The sequence below is a fragment of the Heterodontus francisci genome, chromosome 5 (assembly GCF_036365525.1).
Source record: "Heterodontus francisci isolate sHetFra1 chromosome 5, sHetFra1.hap1, whole genome shotgun sequence".
In the NCBI taxonomy this organism is placed as follows: domain Eukaryota; kingdom Metazoa; phylum Chordata; class Chondrichthyes; order Heterodontiformes; family Heterodontidae; genus Heterodontus; species Heterodontus francisci.
This window is the reverse complement of record NC_090375.1, coordinates 196,663,474-196,688,364: the sequence shown is the minus strand read 5'-3', so window position 1 is coordinate 196,688,364 and position 24,891 is coordinate 196,663,474. Positions and strand designations below refer to the sequence as shown.

The following is a 24,891-nucleotide window of genomic DNA, read 5'->3' as shown; positions in this document are numbered from 1 at the left end:
AAAGGAACGAGAGGGCACAGATTTAAAGTAATTGGTAAGAGAAGCAAAAGTGACATGAGGAAAAACTTTTTCATGTAGCGAGTGGTTAAGGTCTGGAATGCACTGCCTGAGAGTATGATGGAGGCAGATTCAATTGAAGCATTCAAAAGGGAATTAGACTGTTATATGAGAAGGAAGAATGTGCAGAGTTACGGGGGAGAAGGCGGGGGAATGACACCAGATGAATTGCTTATTCGGAGTGCCGGTGCAGACACGATGGGCCAAATGTGCTGTAACAATTCTGTGATTCTGAAATCATTGATGGTTGCAGGGCAGGTTAAGAAAGTGGTTAATAAAGCATATGGGATCCTGGGCTTTATAAATAGGGCATAGAGTATTAAAAACAAGGAAGTTATGATAAACTATATAAAACACAGCTTCGGTCTCAACTGGAGTATTGTGTCCAGTTTTGGGCACCACACTTTCGGAAGGATGTGAAGGCATTAGAAAGGGTGCAGGAAAGATTTATGAAAATGGTTCCAGGGATGAGGAACTTCAGTTACATGGTTAGATAGGAGAAGCTGGGGTTTATTCTCCTTGGAGAAAGGAAGGTTGAGAGGAGATTTGATAAAGGTGTTGAAAATCGTGAGGGTCTGGACAGAGTAGATAGAGAGAAACTGTTCCCATTGATGGAGGGATCGAGAACCAGAGGACACTGATTTAAGGTGATTGGCAAAAGAAGCAACAGCACATGAAGAAAAGTTTTTTTACACAGCGAGTGGTTAGGATCTGGAATGCACTGCCTGAGAGTGTGGTGGAGCCAGGTTCAATTGAGGCTTTCAAAAAAGAACTTGATAATTATCTGAAGAGAAACAATTTTCAGGACTGTGAGGAAAAGGCAGGGGGCTGCGACTAGGTGAGTTGCTGATGCAGAGAGCCAGAATGGACACGATGGGTTGAATGGATTCCTCCTGTGCTGTAACCATTCTATGATTGTATGAGCGTCTGGTAGATTAATTTTTAATGCCTGGAGACTCCAGGATAATCCGGGAGAGATTGCAACCTAGTTCTGCTAAATATATCAAATCCTACTTGTAAGTAGTCTTCACCACTGGGGGTTTTCCTCACCTTGTGACTGGGTCTGTTGTAGTCTACTTGATAGAGATTGATGGCTGTGATTAGTGAACAACTTCATTATCATTGTATCATGTGACTATCAGGAGGATAGAAGGCGAATTAGGTGGACCCTAGTCATCTTTCGTCCAGCGTTTCCTATATTCATGTGTGATTTCATATTGCTTGTCAATTCTGTTACGACCAGGTAAGGACGGGGTCTCAGGCTCCCCTTTCACCTCTTCTCTGGTTTGACCGCAACTGGTTTATCTTTTAAACACAATGGTTTAACTTAACAACTCAGTGAGTACTTGCTCCTGTTACTCTGGTTCATTTGCAATTATAATTAATCAGACAGGTTTTCTTGAGTTTAAACAAGAAAGATGTAAGTTTATTAACCTTAACACTCTAAACTGGTTAAAATTACTAAAATACGCGATGCATCCACGTGCACATTCATACGAGATGCACACATACATGAATAGATACAGAGAGGAAAAGATAGAGTTGGGAGGTTGAAGTAAAATCCGTAATCAGTGGAATTCAAATACTGAGTTTCAATGTCCTCAGTTGAAGTTAAAGTCTTGAAGTCCTCGCTGGGGCCACGTGCACAATTCAGGCTTGCTTCTCTGGTTCCAGAAGGCCGAAGAGAGGTTTTATCCATCCTCTGTGTTGTTGCCTGTGAGGGTCTGTAGATTTGAAGTTTAATGGTAGCTGAGACTCCCCTGGGACTTTGTTGGAGAGGGAGGGAGGGAGAGAGAGAGAGAGGTGCATCTTTCCTTCTTTGAGTTCAGTTACTGTCTCTCTACTTTCTGAGGCACAATTCACAAAACTCAATGTTACACCAGCAGATATGTCATATGTGACCACCTCTTTGTTTGAAAACGGAAGTTTCTGGAAGGTTGTTTTAAATTCAAAGTTCTTCAGACATACTAGATATGGGGCGCGGTTTGACTCTTTGAAAGTCAAAGGGCGTCGATGGCTTTTGATCACCACTATCGACAAAACCATTCTCGTTAATTGAATCAATTGTTCTAGCTAGACTGGGCAATTTACCTCTGTCTCCCAGCCAGCCTTTTGGCTTCTCATATGCAAATTGTGTGTGGCCATCTTTAGCTGTTCTGTTCTGCTTTTTTAAAAAAAGTTATTTGTGATACTGTCCAGTAAAAGTTCTCAATCAAAGTTTCATACGACAAACTTAATTGGCATGTGGGTTTTTTCGTCACAATTCCATTGTTAAATTGTTAGCTATAGTTGTTGCGCATCAGTTTATCTCAGTGACAATTAATAATGCCTGTTTAGGGCATAAATATGATGCAGGAACGTAATGTGGCTTTTTTTTAAATGTTAATTTTTGTTTGACTAAAGCTTCACTGATCTCTTGACTTTACAAAATGTGCATTTGTATTCAAAGGATACCGCAATAAGCAAACCCAGGGAGGTGTTCAGGCTATCACCAGAGATTAAATCTTGTGACACCTTGGTCTGCGCATCTATGCATTTTACATCACCTACATGGGCAGCCTTGTCAGATGGAACAGGAAAGCTGTACCTCCTCAGAACAAGCAAACGTGGAGCAAATAACATTGAGAAGTGGGAGGTGAGTTAACTATATTTAAGCAGGTGAGCTATGAATATTTATACACTTGTTATTTTGTATTATGGCTTGGGTTTTATTTCTAGAGGGAGCATAGCAATCTCTAGCAGCTGTTGTGGGAGAGAGGAGAGAAGAAAAGGCATTAATGCATTGTAAGGTTTGTACAAATTGTCCCACTTGGCGCTTTTTAAAAAGAAACTCTGCACTGAATTTGTTCAAACAATAAGATTATAAAAGAGAACACCTTCAAATACCTTCAGGTAGAATTTCATTGGCAGTTCCCTGATCTCTCATTATAACTGGGGCAGAAGATCAGTTGAAACCCTGTTTGCGCCATTTCTCCAGGGTTTCCTGCTGATTTTAATGGGACTGGATGTGTGCTGAGGTGGTGGGGATTATGTATCTCCACTGTGTTGGGTAAAAACAAGGTTCCTTTGTGTATGGAAAACCTTGTAGAACAGCTCATCACTGAATAATGGTATGAATTGCTGCTATTGCGACCTATGGATAGATATTCCAACTGTCTCGTCTTGACTGCTACTGTCTCCCTGCTCTCCACAATCCACAGTAGAAATTCCCTCAGTGCCTCATTCATTCTCAGATCTTTTCTCCTTGGGGTGGAGTAGGGGTGGGAATTATTTTTAACATAAAACCTATACAATGTTGAAAGGTTTCTGGACAGATGTAAAACACTTGCCCCAGTGTTGCTGTGGCAGCTTTTTGCTAGCATTCTTTGCAAGAGCAACAGAAAACAAATCCCATTGCCTCACTCTCATCCCTTAACCCTGTATCGTCCTTTGCTTCAAACATTTATCGACTTTTCAGTCTCTGTGGCAAAGCATTCCATATGCCTACAAGTCTGTATAAAGAAGATTCCCCAACCTCCTCATGCATAGAATTATATAGAATGTACTGCACAGAAACAGGCCATTCAGCCCAGTTAGCCCATGCTGGTGTTAATGTTCTACACAAGCTTCCTCCATCCTCCTTCATCTCAACCTATCAGCATATCTTACTATTCTTTTCTCCCTCATGTACTTATTTAGCTTCCCCTTAAATGCATCTAAGCTATTCACCTCAATTACCACATGGTGATGAGTTTCACATTCTCACCACTCTTTGGGTAAAGAAGTTTCTTGAGTTCACGAATGGATTTATTAGTTACTATTTTTATGTTTCTGTCCCTAGTTTTAAATTCCCGCGCAGTGGAAACTTTCTCTACATCTACCCTATCAAACCCCTTCATAATTTTAAAGAACTTTTATCAAATCACTCATCAGCCTTTTCTAGAGAAAAGAGCCCCAGCCAGTTCAGTCTTTCCTGATAGGTATAACTTCTCAGTCTGGTATCATCCTGGTAAATCTTTTTTGCATCTTCCCCCTTTGCTTCTATATCCTTTTTATAATATGGCGGCACAAACTGTGCACAGTACTCTTCTCTGTCTCAAAGACCATTTTTAATAGCTGATCCTTCAACCCTGACTTTCTGGGAGGGTATAATCTTTCCCTATCCATCCCATCAAAACTCTTCATAATTATTAATTTTAGATTACATTCTGTTGCAGGATGATTATGCTTTACTTTGCTGACCCTTATTTGGTCCTTTTATTAAATATCTTGCAGTTCAGTTGGTGCATTTTTGGTGTTTTGTTTTAAACAGCTTTGAAAACTTCACTTGTTTTCTACATCAAAGGATAAACTATTGAAATCTGCAGAAACACCATAGAATTGCATCGAATCTACAGCACCGATACAAGCCATTTGGCCCACCCAGTCTATGCTGGTGCTTATGCTGCACTTGAGCATATCACAGCACTAATGCCAGGAGCTGGCTCCGGATTGCTAACATTTCAAGGATTGTACTGCAAACGGCGTATGCCAAGCTTTCCACAACTTAGTACAGAATTTGTAAAAGTGTATTCTTGTACTGGTATTTGCACAATGTAGCTCCTGTCACGATCCTAGAGGTGCACACATTTCATTCTTTACAGGTTGTATTCCTCTTGGGAAGCTATACTGGTGTATTTTAGCCTTTCTGAAAGATTTATACATCAGTGCCTGAAAAATCCGTAAAGAGATTCTGCCTGTAAGAAAAAAGTACTTTTAGGATTTCTGCAATAAAAGTCACTGGACCCCTTTGTGAATGATATGACTTTGCAGCTAAAATTTCAACTTACTGCAAATTGTTCAAAAAGTGCAGTCAAATCTGTATAAATTCCACTTTCATGCAGCTGTTAGTGGATCATTGGAGGAATGAAGAAAAGTTTTTAAGTCTGAAAACTGCTATGGAACAGGCCAGTTTTAAATCCAAAGTAGGATTTTTGCACGTTTGGTGATGCACCTTTTAATGCTTGAGGATGCTCAAATCTAATATTCTGATCTTCTGACCATTTTCTTCCTATTACAGATAATGTTCCAGCACGAACTCGGGGAGCCCTTTGTGATAGTCCATAGCCATTCTTATCTGAAAGAAAGTGCTCATTCAGTAGATGTTGTTTTACTCAAGACAGAGAAGGACGAATCAAACATTAGAGGAAGTGGGTTCCACTCAGCTGTAGATTGGCTGACCATCACTAGTGCAAACAGTGGTAAGCTATAACCTGTATCCTTAGAAGAGATTACTGAATACAAATTGAAAACACTTCTTGTCTGGAGTGAAGGGACATTTGAAAAGTAGAATGAAGCAAAGCTATTATATGAATTCACATCCAGAAGCTGTTTGGTACTAGTGTGAAAAAATAACTGGTTTAATACTGTTTCTAGCAAAGCACTGAAGGATTAAATAATATACTTCTGATGATGTATACATTATTCATATTTCCATATACAGTTCATACTGAATTTTAGAGATTGGAATTTCTACTCACTATTGTTGGTTGAATTTATTCTCATTATTTTATGATTCACAATTGGGTTTATTGAAATTAATAGATATCTGCAATTGATTTCAGGTCAGCAGATTGGTGTTAGTGTACAGATGTGTTAAGCTCTAAGATCAAGACATGAGTGGTTTACAGCAGCCATCTAAATCCTATGATTAGATCAGTATCTTGGAATGACTCCAGGGTACTTGTCCTTTAAACATCGAGATTTTATGGATTGGATTTATTTAGTTTTCAGATGTTTATATGCCACCAGCATCTGTTGGTACAGATGTTAAGTGCCATTGTGCTGGATGACATTCAAGCTGAAGCATCCACAATTGTACAAGGTTAGGAAATAATTTGCAGCTGGCTTGTAGGAAATTATACAGCCAGTCTGCCATCTACTCCTGTTAATTCAAAGTAATTTTCACGCTTCAAAAAAATTCAAATTAGCCAGTAGTGTGCACTCAAGAATTTGAATGCAGCAGCTCATCGAATCTCTACGGGAAAGAATAGAAAGGTTAGTGGGAGGGATGTTAAATTTCTGTGGCACACCTTTCTTCATTTTCCAAGACGCATCTTCACACATTTTATCGTGTATTTTTCTTTTAGTGACTAGGGGTCTTGTACTCCTGGTATGTTCTGATACTGCTGTGTCTCCACTTATGAATGCACTGCAGTCAGGGAGGGAGGGCTGTCTGACCTAGGCACCTGATGTTGATCAAGGGGTTGAATTTGAATGAACCAGTGAATTTTACTGGCCAGGACTCATTGGTGATGGGAATTTGAAATTACTCAATAATTTGAATTAAGAGGTAGGGATTAAGCAATGGAATTTCAATGAGCGGCATTATTGAATGTTTTCAACTTAAATTAACAGACAATGCAAATAAAGTAACTCCAAAAGTAAGAGTGAACTGTATGTTAAATATAAATAATGTTTGGTGATACTGTTGTAATGCATCGCAGTGAATAACTTGCCACCAGTGTATGAAAATTCTGTGTGCAACAGAGTATTGTGAAACATTATCAGTAGAATAGTGGCTGGTTCATTAATAGTATGCAATCTTATTCCTTAACCTTCATTTAATGTAAATTCCTGATAAATAGCACTTTATTTGTGGGGAAAGGGAGTAGCGGATGCAGAAGAGGCCAGTTGGAAGAGCATAGAGTTCTCTCTGTTGTAGGCCTGGAGAAGGATACATAGATAGGGAGGGATGAGTGCAATGGAGGGATTTGAACACAATGATAAGTATTTTAAAATTGAGGCTTTGCTGAACTATGAACCAATATAGGTCAGCGAGCACAGGGGTGATGGCACTTAGTGCGAGTTAGCAGAGTTTGGGATGAGCTTAAGTTTATTGTGGATGAATGATCGGAGACCAGCTAGAAGAATATTGAAATAGTTGAGTGTGGAGGTAATAGCAGCAGGTGAGTGGAAGCAGGGGTGGCAATGGGTAATGTTATGGAGGTGGAAGTATGTATAAGTTGTTGCCTTTGGGAAAGGTGTAAGGAAAGAATACTGGGGTGGGGGGGGAAGGGAAAGGAAGTTGAGGGAAGATAAATCTTTTGTTGATGCTGCAGTAACTTCATGGGGAAATATGAGTAAAATCCTTCTGTGTTCTATCTGCTCTGAATCGAACAACCTGCGTCCTTCGACTAAGTTGCTGTCAGACATATTAAATCTAGATGACAAATGGTTTTGTGCTTCTGTGCTTTAATCGAGTAATGTCATAAAAAGAGACATGTTGAGTGATGAATGCTCCATTGAAGTGGTCACGATAGCACACTTTGACCAAAACATTCCTGAAAGCTGAGCAGGTAACTGGTGCACATGGTGTAATGGCTGAATCAAACCAACTAGGAAATTCCCTGGCTTGTGGCAAGCAGCTGGTCTCAGTCTAGGCATCAACAGAGTTGCTACAGCTGGTTCCTGTGTTCCAGGATAGGGGAGTGTTACGATCAGGTGAGGAGGAGTCGAATGGCAACCCTTTTGTCCCTTTCCTTTTTTGACCGTGACAGGTTTACTTTTTTGAAAAGGATATACTTGCCAATTCAGTGGGTGGTGTTTAACTGTTTACGTGCTGTGATCATAAAAATAACCAATCGGACAGGTTTTCTTGAGTTTAACAAAGAAAGAGGTTAGCTTTATTATACTGTAAGCGATCTAAGTAAAATAATAAAATACACTCCGACTTTCACATACACACATGCTCGAAGTTCACACAAACATACATAGGTTACAAAGTGAGGGGGGAGGATAGATTGGTCAAATTAGAGTCCAGAGAAGGTTGGTGACATGGCTGGCTTCAGGCTGAATTTGGTGGTCATGCGACTTTCCGTTGGTGGCCCTGAGGCTTCCGATTTGAAGATGTGGTCGACTGATTTGGCTGTTCCCCTGGTGACAATAGTGCGGGGCTGATTTCCTTCAAGGAGTCTCTGTCTGTAGCAGTGGCATCCCTGGATGGTCTTGGTCAGCAAACAGGGTTCGAAGCTTGCAAGGTGGGTTGGAGAGAGAGAAAGGAAGGAGAATCTTCTCTTGTCAGTGTCTAGCTGCTTGTCCGCCTTTTTCAGAGGTACTTAAGCACACGAAGGGTGGGCCTGTCACATAGCCGTCACCCAGTGAGTCAAGCACGGTTGTTACTAGTGTATTCCCTCTTGCAACTTAATTAGTCCATGTCTGGGAATCCCCTTATCACAGCTAGGGTCCCATTGTTCAAGTGATTAGGTTGAGTGTTTTGTCTCTACCATTTGAATACCTCAGGTAATGGCCTTGATGCCTTGCTAATGGGAGCAGGATATGTGGTTTACTCAGATTCCCCAGGTCATTGTCCATGATGGGTCTGTGCAGACATGCTGTCTCCATCTCTGTACTGCAATGTGGAAGGTACAGTGATACATATTGGTGTAGCCATCTTTAGCTGCAAGCATCGAGTCACCTTTAGTCTCTGTTCTGTTAAAATTCAATTCGGGTTTCCAGCTGGTGGATTAAAAATCATAATTCGGCATAAAGCACGCTTTTGTGACAGGAGGGAAATGAATGAGAGACGATTCCCTCTTCTGATTGAGGTAGTGTGACACTTGAATATAAGTGAATATTAAATGAGGATAAAACTGGCACTCCCAATGATTTAGTAGCTTGCTGGTGCTAATTGCCTGAGGTCACAACTGAAGAATTGTCCCTCAGGCAAGGGGCCAGAGAATGTCTGTGGTAACAAACATTTGCATGAGTTATTGTTTGGAAGAGAGAAGACAAGGAAATTTCTTTGGGTGTACAGAAGACAATGGAACTTCTCACTTGTGTCTTGCAAAAAGCAGAGAGTGAAACTCTTCTTTTTGTGCATTTGCAGAGAGCAACAAATATGAAATTTCAAGGCACAGAACTCTGCATGGAAAACTCGCTCCACACTATGCAGCTGTAGAGCAGGATGGCACTGGCCTGATGATAGCTTCTGACAAACCTTTCAAGTTTGTGCAGAATGATGGGAAACCTGTGGAGGAGCAGAAGCTGGAGAAAATGGACACCAGCCAGAAAAAAGGTTAGATTTCGTGCCAGTGGGGATGTTTATTTTTCCTCTTGTTGTTTGAGGCCGGTTACCGTTTTTCAAAAAGAACTCAAAATGAAAAATACAAACATATGAATTAGGAGCAGGAGGCCACTCGGCCTTTCAAGTCTGCTCTACCATTTAATAAGTTCATGGCTGAACTGATTACTCCACATTTCCACCTACCCCCCAATAACCTTCCACCCCCTTGCTTATCAAGAATGTTTCGACCTATGCCTTAAAAATATTCAAAGACTCTGCTTCCACCACCTTTTGAGGAAGAGAATTCTAAAGACTCATAACCCTCAGAGAAAAAATTTCTCCTCATCTCTGTCTTAAATGGGAGACCCCTTATTTTTAAACAGTAACCCCTATTTCTAGATTCTCCCACAAGGGGAAACATCCTTTCCACAACCACCCTGTCAAGACCCCTCAGGATCTTATATGTTTCAATCAGGTCGCCTCTTACTCTTCTAAGTTCCAGCTGATACAAGCCTTGCCTGTCCAACCTTTCCTCATAAGACAGCCTGCCCATTCCAGTTATTAGTCTAGTAAACCTTCTGTTTACTGCCTCCAATGCATTTCCATCCTTCCTTAAATAAGGAGACCAATATTGTGCACAGTACTCCAGATATGTTCTCACCAATGCCCTGTATAGCTAAAGCATAACTTCCCTACTTTTGTATTCAATTCCCGTCATGATAAACAGTAACATTCTATTAGCTTTCCTAATTACATACTGTACTTGCATACTAACCTTTTGCGATTCATGCACTAGGACACCTAGATCCCTCTGCATCTCAGAGCTCTGCAATCTCTCACCATATAGATAATATGCTTTTTTATTCTTCCTGCCAAAGTGGACAATTTCCCACTTTCCCACATTGTACTTCATTTACCAGGTCTTTGGCCACTCACGTAACCTATCTATATCCCTTTGTAGCCTCCTTATGTCCTCTTCACAAGTTACTTTCCTACCTATCTTTGTGTCATCAGCAAATTTAGCAACTATACATTCGGTCCCTTCATCTAAGTCATTTATATAAATTGTAAAATGTTGCAAACGTACAGCAGGTCAGTCAGCATTTGTGAAGACATGAGACAGATTGTTAACGACTCCTGACTATTCACTTTACAGATGCTGACTAACCTGCAGTGTGCTTGTTTCCAGCAGTTTTTTGGTTTTTTCTATATTTCTGATTTATAGCGTAGAATTACATAGATTATCCAGCACAGAAACAGGCCATTTGGTCCAACTGGTCTGTATCGCCGTTTATGCTCCACACGAGCCACCTCCCACCCCTCTTCATCTTCATCTCACCCTATCAGCATATCCTTCTATTCCTTTCTCCCTCGTGTTTTTATCTAGCTTCCCCTTAAATGGTATCTTTGCCATTTGCCTCAACCATTCCATGTTGTAATGAGTTCCACATTCTCACCACTCTCTGGGTAAAGAAGTTTCTCCTGAATTCCCTGTTGGATTCAGTGGTGGCTATCTTATATTTATAGCCCCTAGTTTTGCACTTTTTGTTTTTAAATTTACAGATTTAAAAGTTTACAAAGAAACTCTGACTCCATTAGGCTTCTAATTGCTTTAGGCACTGCCAGTGTGAATCAAAGAACCTCCATCAAATGGGACTGCCAGAGAGTACTTCTAAACAGAGATTGCACGATCAGGATTGCTTCAGTGGGCAGTTCAGTGAGGAATGTAACTGTCGGGGAAGTATTTTCGCAGTAAAATCTCGTGATGGATTTCTGTTGCATGAAATTAGTTTCCTTGCAAAGACACATTCCCAACGATGAATTGTGTCGCATCCCTCTGTTTTTCATGAGGCTGAAGGCTAGGAAGAATAAAGTAATGTTGATGGGAGAAATCATATTTTTATGAAATACCAGAGATGTATGTGCCCTGGGCACAAAACATCAGATTGAAATTTCACACTTCAGAGCACAGAGCATCAGCTCATTGTCTAAGCTCACATAGGACGAATGCACAGTTCAGGCACAAGTGGGAATGTATTCCAGTGAGAATCAAGCTTCAATGGGTGGCAGCAGCCTTTCACCTTACTCTAAATATTCTTGCTGTAATGTAATTCTTCCTGTGGCGTACCTGAGCCTGTCTTCACAGTGCATGGAGAATACTGACGTTACAAGGTCAGTAACTTAACTAATAGCGTTGCTGACCCTTGAATGCATTTGCTATAATCAATAAACCAGCACCGATGACCCTTTTTTTTTTGTTTCCCCAAATTATTATTGATGGCTGTTCTGCTTCTCATGAGCTTCCCGCAGCATAACAACTACGGTTGTTCCTACACTGATCTCAGCACGAAACGTGCGCAGTTCAAGACAATGGGGATCATTAACGGAACAAATGGTGTATTCTTTTATATCTTGAAAGAAAACTTGAGACTAAATTTCAAACTTTTTGCATCAGCAGGATATGATTGTACTCTAGGATTTGCAATTTTAGCTGAACCATATGACATGGAATACTGAATGATAAATACTGTAGTTTGTGCAAAGTATGTCTCTGGTAGATAAATCACCCACTGGTGAAATGTCTGTATACCAGCCGTTTAATGTTGCGAAACTGAATTTAAACAGGTACAGGGATGCTTCTGCTGGCTTTCCAAATTAATGGTTAAACATTAAGCTCTGTGCAGTTTTCTCAACCATTTCAGAAAGACTATTCAAAATTACAGCCTGATTGTGGTTTGACTTGTATACGTTAATAGTCTGTTTGCCCCAGGGTAGAAAAACTGTTTGGCAGTGTTAATAGATCTACATGTGCCAGCAACACAATATTTTCAATATCTCTGCTATTGAAAGTTAGCTCTGTGCTCACTTAACATATTAACAATAGCATTACAAATGTGCTCAGATAGAAATGGTTGAAATCGCTCTATAACTTTATTAAGGTGGTTCGCTTTTCATTAACTCGTTGATCTGAGCTGCTCTGTTATGTAGAAATATCAAGTATGGTCCCACGTGCTTTACAGCAGATGGAATGGGTTGAAAATCAAAGGGAGGGCTGCTGCCTGACTGCTCTGTGCAGCTTCTCCTGCAAGGATGTCAATGCCATTGGATAACTGACAGCCGGTCCCCACCTGCCTTGGCTGCAGGAAGTGTACAGTCAGAGCGAAGGAAAAAAATAGAGCGAGTCCTACCAGTGCACTGAAAAAAAAATTACCTAATGTTCTTGCATGTAAAAAAAAAAATGCCCAAGATCCAGCCAGTCTATCCCCTTTATAAGCCTTTCAAAATTAAACAATTAGGACTATATTATATATTATTATATATTGAAGCAGCATTGTGAAGTGATAGAGAAAAAAAGTAACAATCACTGGCTTACATTATTGTCACTATGCCATAAAAGTTTTTCTTCAGTCCATGTATTTTTTGTTTGATTTATTCTTTTCTAATCAATTTTCTAGTTATTAATGTCCAATTTCAAATTTCACTGTGACTGAAGGAAACTTCACCATGAATGATGGTCAGAAATATCTCTTTAGTTTACTCTCCTCAATTGTCTGCTTGATTGGCACCTCATCCACTATCTTAAACATTCACTCCCTCCACCACTGTGCAGTGGCAGCAGTGTGTACCAAGTACAAGATGCACTGCAGTAACTTGCCAAGGCTTTGTCAACAGTACCCTCCAAACCTGCATCCTCTACCAACTAGAAGGACAAGGGCAGCAGGTGCATGGGAGCACCACCACCGACAAGTTCCCCGCCAAGCTACACACCATCCGGCCTTGGAACTATATCACCGTTCCTTCACTGTCGCTGGTTCAAAATCCTGGAACTCCCTCCCTGCCAACACTGTGGGTGTACCTACACCACATGGACTGCAGTGGTTCAAGGAGGCAGCTCACCAACACCTTCTCAAGGTCAATTAGGCTTGTGTAACAAATGCTGGCCTTGCCAGCAATGCCCATATCCCAAGAATGATTAAAAACGCATATTATCTCGTGAAAGTTTTCTGCAGGCTTCAAATGGAGCTTAGAAAGATAAATAGGCTTCTAAATGCACTGAAAGCATTCCATGTTAATTTACTCTTTGATTTTTTTTCCCTCTCTTCTGTGCCTTCATCTGCAGAATGAGTAATGCATCCTGTGATTAAGAAAAAATAAACCGACGTCCATCAGTATCCCAGGTTACCAAGGCATTTCAAAAAAGATGTTAGAGAAATAGTTATTAGTGCTTAAACTGCGAGACCGAGCTGCAGGAGAAACCACTAATGGTTGGCTTGAAGGCAGTCATACATCAATGCCAGAAATCCTAAAAATAAATTGAAGTTTTGGAGAACATGTGCTAAAGCCAATAACTTCAGATGCAGTTGCAATTATTTTAGCTGTGGATCTGCATCATATGGTTTTCCTCTAAAGAATTTTGGAGTTCTAACTTCTTGTACTTGCTTTTTAGGAAGGAAAGAATGGGCTTGGTAAGAATGGTTAGGATTTGGAAAGCACTGCCTCATAGGATGGTGGCTACAGATCCAATAATAGCCTTCAAAAAGGAATTGGATAAACACGTGAAGGAGAAAAAAATTGCAGGAATACAGGGAAGGAGCAAGGGAGTTGGATGAACTGGATTGTTCCTTGAAAGAACCAGTGTAGGCTCAATGGGCAAATGGCTGCCTTCTGTGCTGTACTATTGTGCAATTCTAAGAGAGTAGAACACAGTTAATAGTAAGGGAAAAGAACACATGGCTGTTAGCTTGGTTTAAATCAGAGTGCATTATAGTGTTTGCTTACCGTCCATGATGCCTTGGGAAAGATTTGTTTTGCCGGGAGGCAAGGCTAACGGACAGGATAAGCAGAGACTAACAAAAGACCGCTGTGTTGCTGAGCTGTGAGAAACTGACATGAACATTAGCCTGTTCTATGCAGCAGCATGTTCTTGGACTGTTAAAATGGAAAAAGTGCACAAATATGGCATGAGCAAACCTGAGGGAGAAAAAAACTCAAAACCATTCTGCAGTTACGTTTAGGAGAATTATATGCAACATTGGAACAAGATGGCGTAGGAGAGGAACCTTCTTAGCTGCCAAGAAAAAGGACTTAATTAGTCTTTTATTCTTGAGTTGCATTCACAAAAAAGGTTGTTTCAGATGTTATACTTTCTGGTAAAATCTGTTGTGTCTGCAAATCAGACTGAAAATTCCTCAGTGTTAAATAACTGCAGTATCGTGCTTGATCCTTGACCTTTCATATCCTGAACCAGAGAGAGAGAAAGATATGCCTTAACCACAACACTTTCCTGGAACCCCAGTTGCAGAGCAGCAGGTTGAGAACCTCAGATGGGTAAAGCTTACAGTCCATAAAATGTACGCCAAGCAATTAGTGCTTGTAGCAATGCATTTCTTTTTGCCCTTTCTCTGGAAGCTACCAGCTTATCCTGGGGAATGGTTTCCATTCAGTTGCCAAAGTAACCATTTTTCACATGTGACCCTAGTATGTGCATTCTTCTTTCTCAAGTTGCAATCTGACATTTTGCTGCTGAAGTTATTCTAAGTGTCTGTTGGTAGGTTACTCAACTGAAGGTGGGGGAGATTGTCAAAACTGGTCCAATTATCTCCATCCCACATCCACATACACTCGTCAATCAGAGTCACTGGATGGTGATCAACTCTATTGCAGCAACTCACTGAGGCTGCTTCAGCAGCACCTTCCAAGCCTGCAATCTCCACCACCTAGAAGGACAAAGACAACAGCCGCAGGCAAACGCTGCCACCTCTGAGTCACACGCCATTCCAACTTGGGAATATATCCCCATTTCTTCAACTCTGGGTCAAAGTCCTGGAACTCCCTACTTAGCAGCACTATGGGAGCACCTTCGCCACATGGACTGCAGCAGTTCACGACTTCAGGCACTTCTCAGGGCAACTAGGGGTGGGTAATAAATGCTAACCTTGTTAGTGATGCCCATATCACAAGAATGAATTTAAAAATCCTGACCTGTTCCCATAGCCATGGCATTTATAAGACTGGTCCAGTTGAGATCCTGAGTGACCTCCACGATGCTGATGGTGGGGGATTTGGTGATGGTAATGCCTTTGTATGGTTAGACTCTCTCCTGTTGGAGTTGATCATTGACTGGCACTTCTGTGGTGTGAATGTTACTTGTCACTTATCAGCCCAAGCCTGATTGTTGTCCGGGTCTTGCTGCAAATGGGAATCAACCGTTTCATTATCTTGAGAAATTAAACATCAGTGAACAGCTCCCCTTCTCTTGGGAGGGAAAATCATTGATGAAGCAGCTGAAGTTGGTTGAGCCTAGGAAACTATCCTGAGGAACTCCTGCAGCGATGTCCTGCGGCTGTGATGATTGGCCTCTAACAACTGCAGCCATCTTCCTTTGTGCTAGGTATGATTCCAACCAGTGGAGAGTTTTGCCTCTCGATTCCCATTGACTTCAATTTTACTTAGGCTCCTTGGTGCCACACTCAGTCAAATGCTGCCTGGATGTCAAGGATGCGGTTTAAGTGGGGTTTGCTGAATACTGATTCAGATGAGAACCCTGACTGTTTCCCTCTCTTAACTACTTAACTCAGGCGTGTTGGAGCCATTCATAGCATCTTTACCACTGACCTGGACAAACTCAAGACATTCTGAAGAAGGATCACTGACCTGAAATGTTAACTCTGCTTCTCTCTCCACAGATGCTGCCAGACCTGCTGGGTATTTCCAACATTTCTTGTTTTTATTTCAAGACAGACCTTGGTTCAAACCTACAACAACTGTACAGCTGAGGTACTCACTGTGAGAGCCCACTGAGCTTTTTGAGGAAACCAAGTTGTGTTTGTTTTCAATATATCGACTTGATAATCTTAATGTATGCAGTTTTAGAGAGTGGCATTTGTATATTAATAGATGATATCATTTATAACATTTGAATTGCAAAGCATTTATTATTAAAAAAGCAAAATTTGACAGTTTTTTCAACATTCTCAAAGTCCACAAAATACATAAAAAAGGTAAAATACTGCAAATGGTGGATATCTGAAATAAAATACTAGAAACTCTCAGCAGGTTAGGTAGCATCTCTGGAAAAAGGAAGGGAGGATTAACGTTTCAGGCGAGGACCTTTAGTCTGATTCCACGAGAGGGAAGGTGAGGAAAGAAAAGAGAAGCAAAGAGAGAGTATGACAAGAGACTGGCAGCTAACATAAGAGGGAGTCCCAAAGTCGTCTTTAGGCATATAAATTGTAAAAGGGTGGTAAAAGGAGGAATGGGGCCGATTAGGGACCAGAAAGGGGATTTATGCATGGAGGCAGGGGGCATAGCCGAGGTGCTAAATGAGTACCTTGCACCTGTCTTTACCAAGGAAGAAGATGCTGCCCAAGCCATAGTGAAATAGGAGGTATTTGAGACACTAGATGTAATAAAATTTGATAAAACGGATAGTCTGGCTGTATTTAAAAGTTGATAAGTCACCAGGACCAGATCATATGCATCCAAGGATACTGAGAGAAGTAAGGGTGGAAGTTGAGGAGGCACTGGCCATAATCTTTCAATCCTCCTTAGATATGGAGTGGTGCCAGAGGACTGGAGAGATGCAAATGTTACAAAGGTTGTAAGGATAAACCCACCAACTAAAGGCCAGTTTAAACTCGAAAGTGGGAAAGCTATCAGAAACCATAATTCAGGACAAAATTAACAATCACTTGGACAAATGTGGATTAATTGAGGAAAGCCAGCATGGATTTGTTGAGGGCAAGACGTGTTTAACTGACTTGCTGGAGTTTTTTGATGAGGTAACCGAGAGGGTTGATGAGGGTCATGTGTTTGATGTGGTGGGCATGGACTACAAAAGCAAGGAAGCTGTGATGAACCTGTATAAAACCCTGGTTTGGCCTCAACTGGAGTATTGCGTCCAAATCTGGGCACTGCATTTTAGGAAGGATGTGAAGCATTAAAGAGGGTGCAGTAAAGGTTCATGAGAATGGTTTCAGGGATGAGGAATTTCAATTACATGGATAGGTTGGAGAAGCTGGGTCAACAAAAGTGTTTTTATGCAGCGAGCCTTACGTCAGTGGTAGGGAAACTATTAGAGGATTCTTCGGGACAGGATTTGCTCCCATTTGGAAACAAACAAACTTATTAGCGAGGGGCAGCATGGTTTTGTGAAGGGGAGGTCGTGTCTTATTAATTTGACAAGGTCCTGCATGGCAGACTAGTGCAAAAGTTGAAGTCACACGGGATGAGAGGTGAGCTGGCAAGATGGATACAGAACTGGCTCAGTCACAGAAGACAGAGGGTAACAGTGGATGGGTGTTTTTCTGAATGGAGGGATGTGACTGGTGGTGTTCTGCAGGGATCAGTGCTGGGGCCTTTGCTGTTTGTAGTATATATAAATGATTTGGAGGAAAATGTAGCAGGTCTGATTAGTAAGTTTGCGGACGACACAAAGGTTGGTGGAGTTGCGGATAATGATGAGGATTGTCAGAGGATACAGCAGGATATAGATCGGTTGGAGACTTGGGCGGAGAAATGGCAGATGGAGTTTAATCCGGACAAATGTGAGGTAATGCATTTTGAAAGGTCTAATGCAGGTGGGAGGTATACAGTAAATGGCAGAACCCTTAGGAGTATTGACAGAGAGATCTGGGCGTACAGGTCCACAGGTCACTGAAAGTGGCAACGCAGGTGGATAAGGTAGTCAAGAAGGCATACGGCATGCTTGCCTTCATCGGTCGGGGCATAGAGTATAAAAATTGGCAAGTCATGTTGCAGCTGTACAGAACCTTAGTTCGGCCACACTTGGAATATTGCGTGCAATTCTGGTCGCCACACTACCAGAAGGACGTGGAGGCTTTGGAGAGGGTACAGAGGAGGTTTACCAGGATGTTGCCTGGTCTGGAGGGCATTAGCTATGAGGAGAGGTTGGAAAAACTCGGATTGTTTTCACTGGAACGACGGAGGTGGAGGGGCGACATGATAGAGGTTTACAAAGTTATGAGCGGCATGGACAGAGTGGATAGTCAGAAGCTTTTTTCCAGGGTGGAAGAGTCAGTTACTAGGTTTAAGGTGCGAGGGGCAAAGTTTAGAGGGGATGTGCGAAGCAAGTTTTTTTACACAGAGGGTGGTGAGTGCCTGGAACTTGCTGCCGGGGGAGGTGGTGGAAGCAGGTACGATAGTGACGTTTAAGAGACATCTTGACAAATACATGAATAGGAAGGGAATAGAGGGATATGGGCCCCGGAAGTGCAGAAAGTGTTAGTTTCGGCAGGCATCAAGATCGGCGTAGGCTTGGAGGGCCGAATGGCCTGTTCCTGTGCTGTACTGTTCTTTGTTCTTTGAGTGTTTAGCATCTGGAATGCCTTGCCTGACAGAGTGGTGGAGGCAGATTCAGTCGAGGCCTTCAAAGGGGAATTGGATAATTAAATGAAGCAAAAAGATTTGCAGGGCTTTGAGGAAAGGGTGGGGGAGTGGGACTAGGTGAGTTGCTCTTCCAGACAGCCAGCAGAGACATGATGGACTGAATGTCCTCCTTCTGTGCTGCAAACATTCTATGGTTCGGTGATATTTGATGGGTCCATATGAGGGATTGAGAGAGAGAGAGAAAACAGACGAGTCAATGCATTTTGTAAATATTTTCTGATTTATTTGGGTGTGGGTTTTATTATAATTCACTAACTTGCTAAAACTATTACAGTTAATGACAAATAGTAGCTTACAATAATTTGGCTCTGTGGTGCTGTTTTCTTTCTGTAAGTGGCCTTGTAAGTATGGTTGTAGTACAGGAAGCAACTGAAGCAGGGACTGTTGCCATGTGATTGTTAGTAGCTTTGCATGTCTAATGTATTCTCTGTAATATTAGAAGTTTCAAACACAGAGTAAATTATCTTCATAACAAATTGCTGAGGTGATTAAAATTTACCTGCCCGGTTTTTTTTAAATAAAGGTAATCCCTACTAATGGAAGTTTTAAAATGGACCGAATCTTCTGGGAAACGGACAATGAGAGAAGATTTCCAGTAAAGATTTGCTTGATATTAAAGCACCATCCATGTTTGCAATTGGTCAGATTAAAAAAAAATGTTGCAGTAATGAACAAAATAAGTGTGGCAGAGGCATATTCAGTGTTAAGCCCTCAGATTTATTTCAATCATATTTTGGCTGACACAACTTGTATAAATTCAAAATTCAGCAACATCCCCTTGAGTATCTTCTGTAATTGGAGAAAAGCTCTGAGCGAATGCATATAATTTGTGTGTGCTGTGTTCAGGAACGTTTGTATGGAGCACTGCACAGCAGGCTGACACTTTGATATTTTAAATTATTACATTTGTGAAGGACTTGCTACTTTTTCTTACCCCCAACAAGGTCTAGGAAATGTTTAAAAAATTGTGGGGGTGCGGGAGGGGAGGTTGTGGGGTGGGGGGGGGGTGGTGGTTAGCTGGTGGTGCTTTGTCTTGGTTAGTAATGGTGAGAAATTGGCTTTTAATTTCACAGAACCCGTGTATTATTGGCAGCAGACGGATGAAGATTTGACATTAAACATTCAACTACCAGATAACACCACAAAACAGAACATAGACTTCCAGTTGTCATCAGGTCACTTGCAAGTTGGAATGAAAGGACAAGCTGCTTTCGTAGAGGGCCAGTTGTACTCTTCAGTTGACCATGACCTCAGCACTTGGACAATTAATGATAATAGGCAAGTACTTTTCCCACTCTCGTTCCTAATAATTACAACATAATGGAACAGTAACTGGGACAAGTGGACCTTGAGGTGTTTTGATAGAGTAGCTAGGGAGAAACTATTTCCACAGGCAGGAAGGTCAGGACACAGATTTAAGATAATTGGCAAAAAAGACAGGATGGAGATGAGGAGAATTCTTTTACGCAACGAGTTGTTCTGGAATGCACTGCCTGAAGGGGTGTTGGAAGCAGATTCAATATTAACTTTCAAAAGTGAATTAGATAAATAAGAGAAAAGAAGTAGTTTGCAGGGCTATGGGGAAAGTGCATGGGAGTGGGACTAATTGGATAGAAACTTACATCATAGTCAGGGAGGATAGAGGAGCAGATATGTCGGCAAATTTCAGAGAGGTGTAAAAATAATAGGGTAATAATAGTAGGGGAGTTCAACTTCCTCGATATTAATTGGGATAGTCTTAGTGCAAAAGGCTTAAAGAGGGCGGAATTCTTAAAGTGCATACAGGAGAGCTTTTTGAGCCAGCACATAGAAAGTGATACAAGAGAAGGGCGGTACTGGACCTAATCCTAGGGAATGAGGCCGGACAAGTGGTAAAAGTGTAGTGGGGGAGAATTTCGGGGATAGTGACCATAACTCTTTAAGATTTAAAAGCAAAATACTGCAGATGCTGGAAATCTGAAATAAAAACAAGAAATGCTGGAAATACTCAGCAGGTCTGGCAGCATCTATGGAGAGAGAAGCAGAGTTAACGTTTCAGGTCAGTGACCCTTCATCAAAACTGATCTGGCCAAAGTGGACTATGAGCAGCTACTTGTAGGAAAGTCTACATCAGACCAGTGGGAGTCATTCAAAAAGGAAATAGTGAGAGTTCAGGGCCAACATGTTCTGGTAAAGGTGAAGGGTAGGATCAACAAGTCCAGGGAGCCCTGGATGTCAAGGGATATAGAGGATTGGATAAGGAAAAAAAAGGAGGCTTATGGCAGATTCAGAGTGCTAAAAATAGCGGAGGCCCTAGAGGAGTGTAGAAAAGTAATTAGGAGAGCAAAGAGGGGCATGAAAATACACTGGCGGGCAAGATAAAGGAAAATCCCAAGGCATTTTATAAGTATATTGAGGGCAAGAGGATAATCTGGGAAAGAGTGGGGCCCATTAGGGACCAAGGTGGCAATCTGTGTGTGGAGCTGGAGGACGTAGGTAAGGTTTTAAATGATTACTTTGCATCTGCGTTCACTATGGAGAAGGACGATGTAGGTGTCGAGATCAGGGAGGGGAATTGTGATATACTCGAGCAAATTAGCATTGAAAGGGAGGAGGTATTAGCTATTTTAGCGGGCTTAAAAGTCCCTAGGCCTAGATGAGATGTATCCCAGGCTGTTATGTGAGGCAAGGGAGGAAGGAGATAGCCGGGTCTCTGACACAAATTTTCAAATCCTCTCTGGCCACAGGAGAGGTGCCAGAAGACTGGAGTCAGCAAATGTGATTGTATTATTTGAGAAAGGTAGCAGGGATAAACCAGGTAATTACGGGCCAGTGAGTCTAACATCAGTGGTAGGGAAACTATTGGAAAAAAAATACTGAGGGATAGGATTAATCTTCACTTGGAGAGGCAGGGATAATCAGCATGGCTTTGTCAGGGGGAGATCATGCCTAACAAACTTGATTGAATTTTTCGAGGAGGTGACTAGATGTGTCGAAGAGGGTAAAGCAGTTGATGTAGTCTACATGGACTTCAGTAAGGCTTTTGATAAGGTGATGGGGCATGGGAGATTGGTTAAAAAGGTAAGAGTCCATGGGATCCAGGGCAGTTTGGCAAATTGGATCCAAAATTGGCTTAGTGGCAGGAGGCAGAAGGTGATGGTCGAGAGTTGATTTTACGGTTGGAAGCCTGTGACCAGTGGTGTACCGCAGGAATCGGTGCTGGGATCCTTGATATTTGTGGTGTACATTAATGATTTAGATGTGAATGTAGGAGATATGATCAGTAAGTTCGCAGATCACGCGAAAGTTAGTGTTGTCGTAAATAGAGAAGCCTTAGATTACAGGACGATCTAGATCGGCTGGTAAGATGGGCAGAGCAGTGGCAAATGGAATTTAATCCTGAGAAGTATGATGTGATGCATTTTGGGAGGACTAACAAGGCAAGGGAATATACAATGGTGGTAGGACCCTAGGAAGTACAGAGGGTCAGAGGGACCTTGGTTTACTTGACCATAGATCAAGGCAGCAGCACAGGTTGATAAAGTGGTTAGGAAGGCATGTGGGACACTTGCCTTTATTAACCGAGGCATAGAATATAAGAGCAGGGAGGTTATGATGGAGCTGTATAAAATGCTAGTTAGACCACAGCTGGAGTACTATGTACAGTTGTGGTTGCCACACTATAGGAAGGATGTGATTGCATTGGAGAGGGTGCAGAGGAGATTCACCAGGATGTTGCCTGGGCTGGAGCATTTCAGCTATGAAGAGAGACTGGATAGACTAGGGTTGTTTTCCTTTGAGCAGAGAAGGCTGAGGGGGGACCTGATTGAGGTATACAAAATTATGAGGGGCGTAGATAGGAAGAAATGTTTTCCCTTAGCAGAGGTGTCAATAACCAGGGGGCATAGATTTAATGTAAGGGGCAGGAGGTTTAGAGGGGATTTGAGGAAAACTTTTTTCACCCAAAGGGTGGTTGGAATCTGGAACGCACTGCCTGAAGGGGTGGTAGAGGCAGGAACCCTCACAACATTTATGAACTATTTAGATGAGTACTTGAAACGTCATAGTATAGAAGGCTAAGGGCCAAGTGCTGGAAAATTGGATTAGAATAGATAGGTACTTGATGGCCAGCACGGACACGATGGGCCGAAGGTCCTGTTTCTGTGCCGTATAACTCTGACTAAATCATGTTTAACAATCATGTTGGAGTTTTTTGCGGATGTTACTAGCAGAATATATAAGGGGGAACCAGTGGATGCGCTATATTTCGATTTTCAGAACGCTTTTGATAAGGTCCCACACAACAGTTTAGTAAACAAAATTAGGGCACATGGGATTGGGGGAATATACTGGGTGGACTGAGAACTGGTTAACAAACAGAAAGCAGAGAGTAGGAATAAATGTGTCATTTTCAGGTTGGCAGGCTGTGACTAGTGGGGGACTGCAAGCATCAGTGCTTGAACAATTCACAGTGCTATTCACAATCTATATCAATGATTTGCATCTGGGAATTAAATGTAATATTTCCAAGTTTGCAGAGGACACAAAACTAGGTAGAAGTGTGAGCTGTGAGGAGGATGCAAAGACGCTTCAAGGCAATTTGGAGAGGCTAAGTGAGTGGGCAAAAATTTGGCAGATGGAATACAATGTGGAGAAATGTGTGATTATTCACTTTGGTAGGAAAAACAGAAATAGAGTATTTTTAAATGGTGAGAGGCTGGGAAGTGTTGAACTTGAAAGGGACCTGGGTGTCCTTGGTCATGAGTCCCTGAAAGCTTGCATGCAGGTACAGAAGCAATTAAGAAGGCAAATGGTATGTAGGCCTTTATTACAAGAGGATTTGAGTATAGGAGCAAAGATGTCTTACTGCAATTATATAGCGCCTTGGTGAGACCGCACCTGGAGTATTGTGTGCAGTTTTGGTCTCCTTACCTAAGGAAAAATATATTTGTCATATAGGGAGTGCAACGAAGGTTCACCAAACTAATTCCTGGGATGGAGGGATTGTCCTGTGAGGAAACATTAAATAGACTGGGCCTTTATTCTGTGGAGTTTAGAAGAATGAGAAGTGATCTCATTTAAACATACAAAATTCTTACAGGGCTCGACAGGGTGGATGCAGGAAGGATGTTTTCCTGGCTGGGGAGTCCGGAACCAGGGGACACAGTCTCAGAATAAGGGGGAGGCTATTTAGGACTGAGATGTGGAGGAATTTCTTCTCTCAGAGGGTGGTGATTCTGGAATTCTCTGCCCCAGATGCTGTGGAAGCTCAGTCGTTGAGTATGTTCAAGGCAGAAATCTATAGATTTCTACATATTCAAAACATCAAGGGATATGGGGATAATGCAGGAAAATGGTGTTGAAGTAGAGGATCAGCCATGATCTCATTGAATGGCAGAGCAGGCTCGAGAGGCTGAATGGCCTACTCCTGCTCCTAGTTCTTAAAAACCCATCTGGTTCACTAGTGTTCTTTAGGAAAGGAAATCTGCCATCCTTACTTGCTGTGGCCTACTAAATTTTTTGCCCTCCAGTATTTGGTTCTTGCTTCAGTGCAGTGGCGAGAGCTGGTTGTTGAGTAACTGGTAAGCTATTCTACTTATAATAAATAGTCTGTAAAGTTAAGGTATGGCAGGGCAGCTCAGCCAAGTGGAATGTACAGCCTGTGGCATGTGGGAAGTCATGGACTCACCATGTGCCCTAGACAAACACATCTGCAGGAAGTGTCACAGGGTGCAGAAGCTTGTGCTCCGGGTTTCGGAACTCGAGCGGCAGCTGGAGTCACTGTGGTGCATCTGCAAGGCAGAGAACTGCATGGATAGCACGTTTAGGGAGTGGTCACACCACAGGTTAGGAACATGCAGGCAGTTAGGGAATGGGCGACCACCAGGCAATCTAAGAGAACCAGGAAGGTAGTGCAGCAGTCCCCTGAGACAATCTCACTTGCTAATGGGTTTTCCACTTTGGATGCTGGTGAGGGTGATGGTTCCTCAGAGGAGTGCAGTCAGAGCCACGTTTGTGGCACCACAGGTAGCTCAGCTGCATGGAAGAGGAGGAAGAAGAGTGGAAGAGCAGTGGTGAAAGGAAATTTTTTTGTTAGGGGAACAGACAGGCATTTCTGCGGCTGTAGACGGGACTCCAGGATGGTGTGTTGCCTCCCTGGTGCCAGGGTCAAGGATGTCATGGAATGGCTACAGGACATTCTTCTGGGGGAGGGTGAACAGCCAGAGATCGTGGTCCACATTGGCACCAATGACGTAGATAGGAAGGGGGATGAGGTCCTGAAAGCAGATTTTAGGGAGCTAGGAAGGAGATTAAAGAGCAGGAACTCAAAAGCAGTAATCTCAGGATTAATCCCAGTCCCATGTGTGAGTGAGCATAGGAGTAGGAGAATTGAGCGATTGAAAATGTGGCTGGAGAACTGGTGT

At 42.1% G+C, this 24,891-nt stretch overlaps 1 protein-coding gene across 2 annotated transcripts in view; it reads left to right on the top strand.

Annotated features, from left to right (window-relative positions):
* Nucleotides 1-24,891, top strand: part of nudcd1 (NudC domain containing 1) — a 137,751-nt gene that overhangs the window by 55,086 nt on the left and 57,774 nt on the right. For both annotated transcript variants that reach the window (XM_068032588.1, XM_068032589.1), the window contains exons 3-6: nucleotides 2,507-2,692; nucleotides 5,096-5,276; nucleotides 8,903-9,091; nucleotides 19,561-19,765. In XM_068032588.1, coding sequence (XP_067888689.1) covers nucleotides 2,507-2,692; nucleotides 5,096-5,276; nucleotides 8,903-9,091; nucleotides 19,561-19,765 — 761 coding nt within the window. The remainder of the gene's footprint in view (nucleotides 1-2,506; nucleotides 2,693-5,095; nucleotides 5,277-8,902; nucleotides 9,092-19,560; nucleotides 19,766-24,891) is intronic.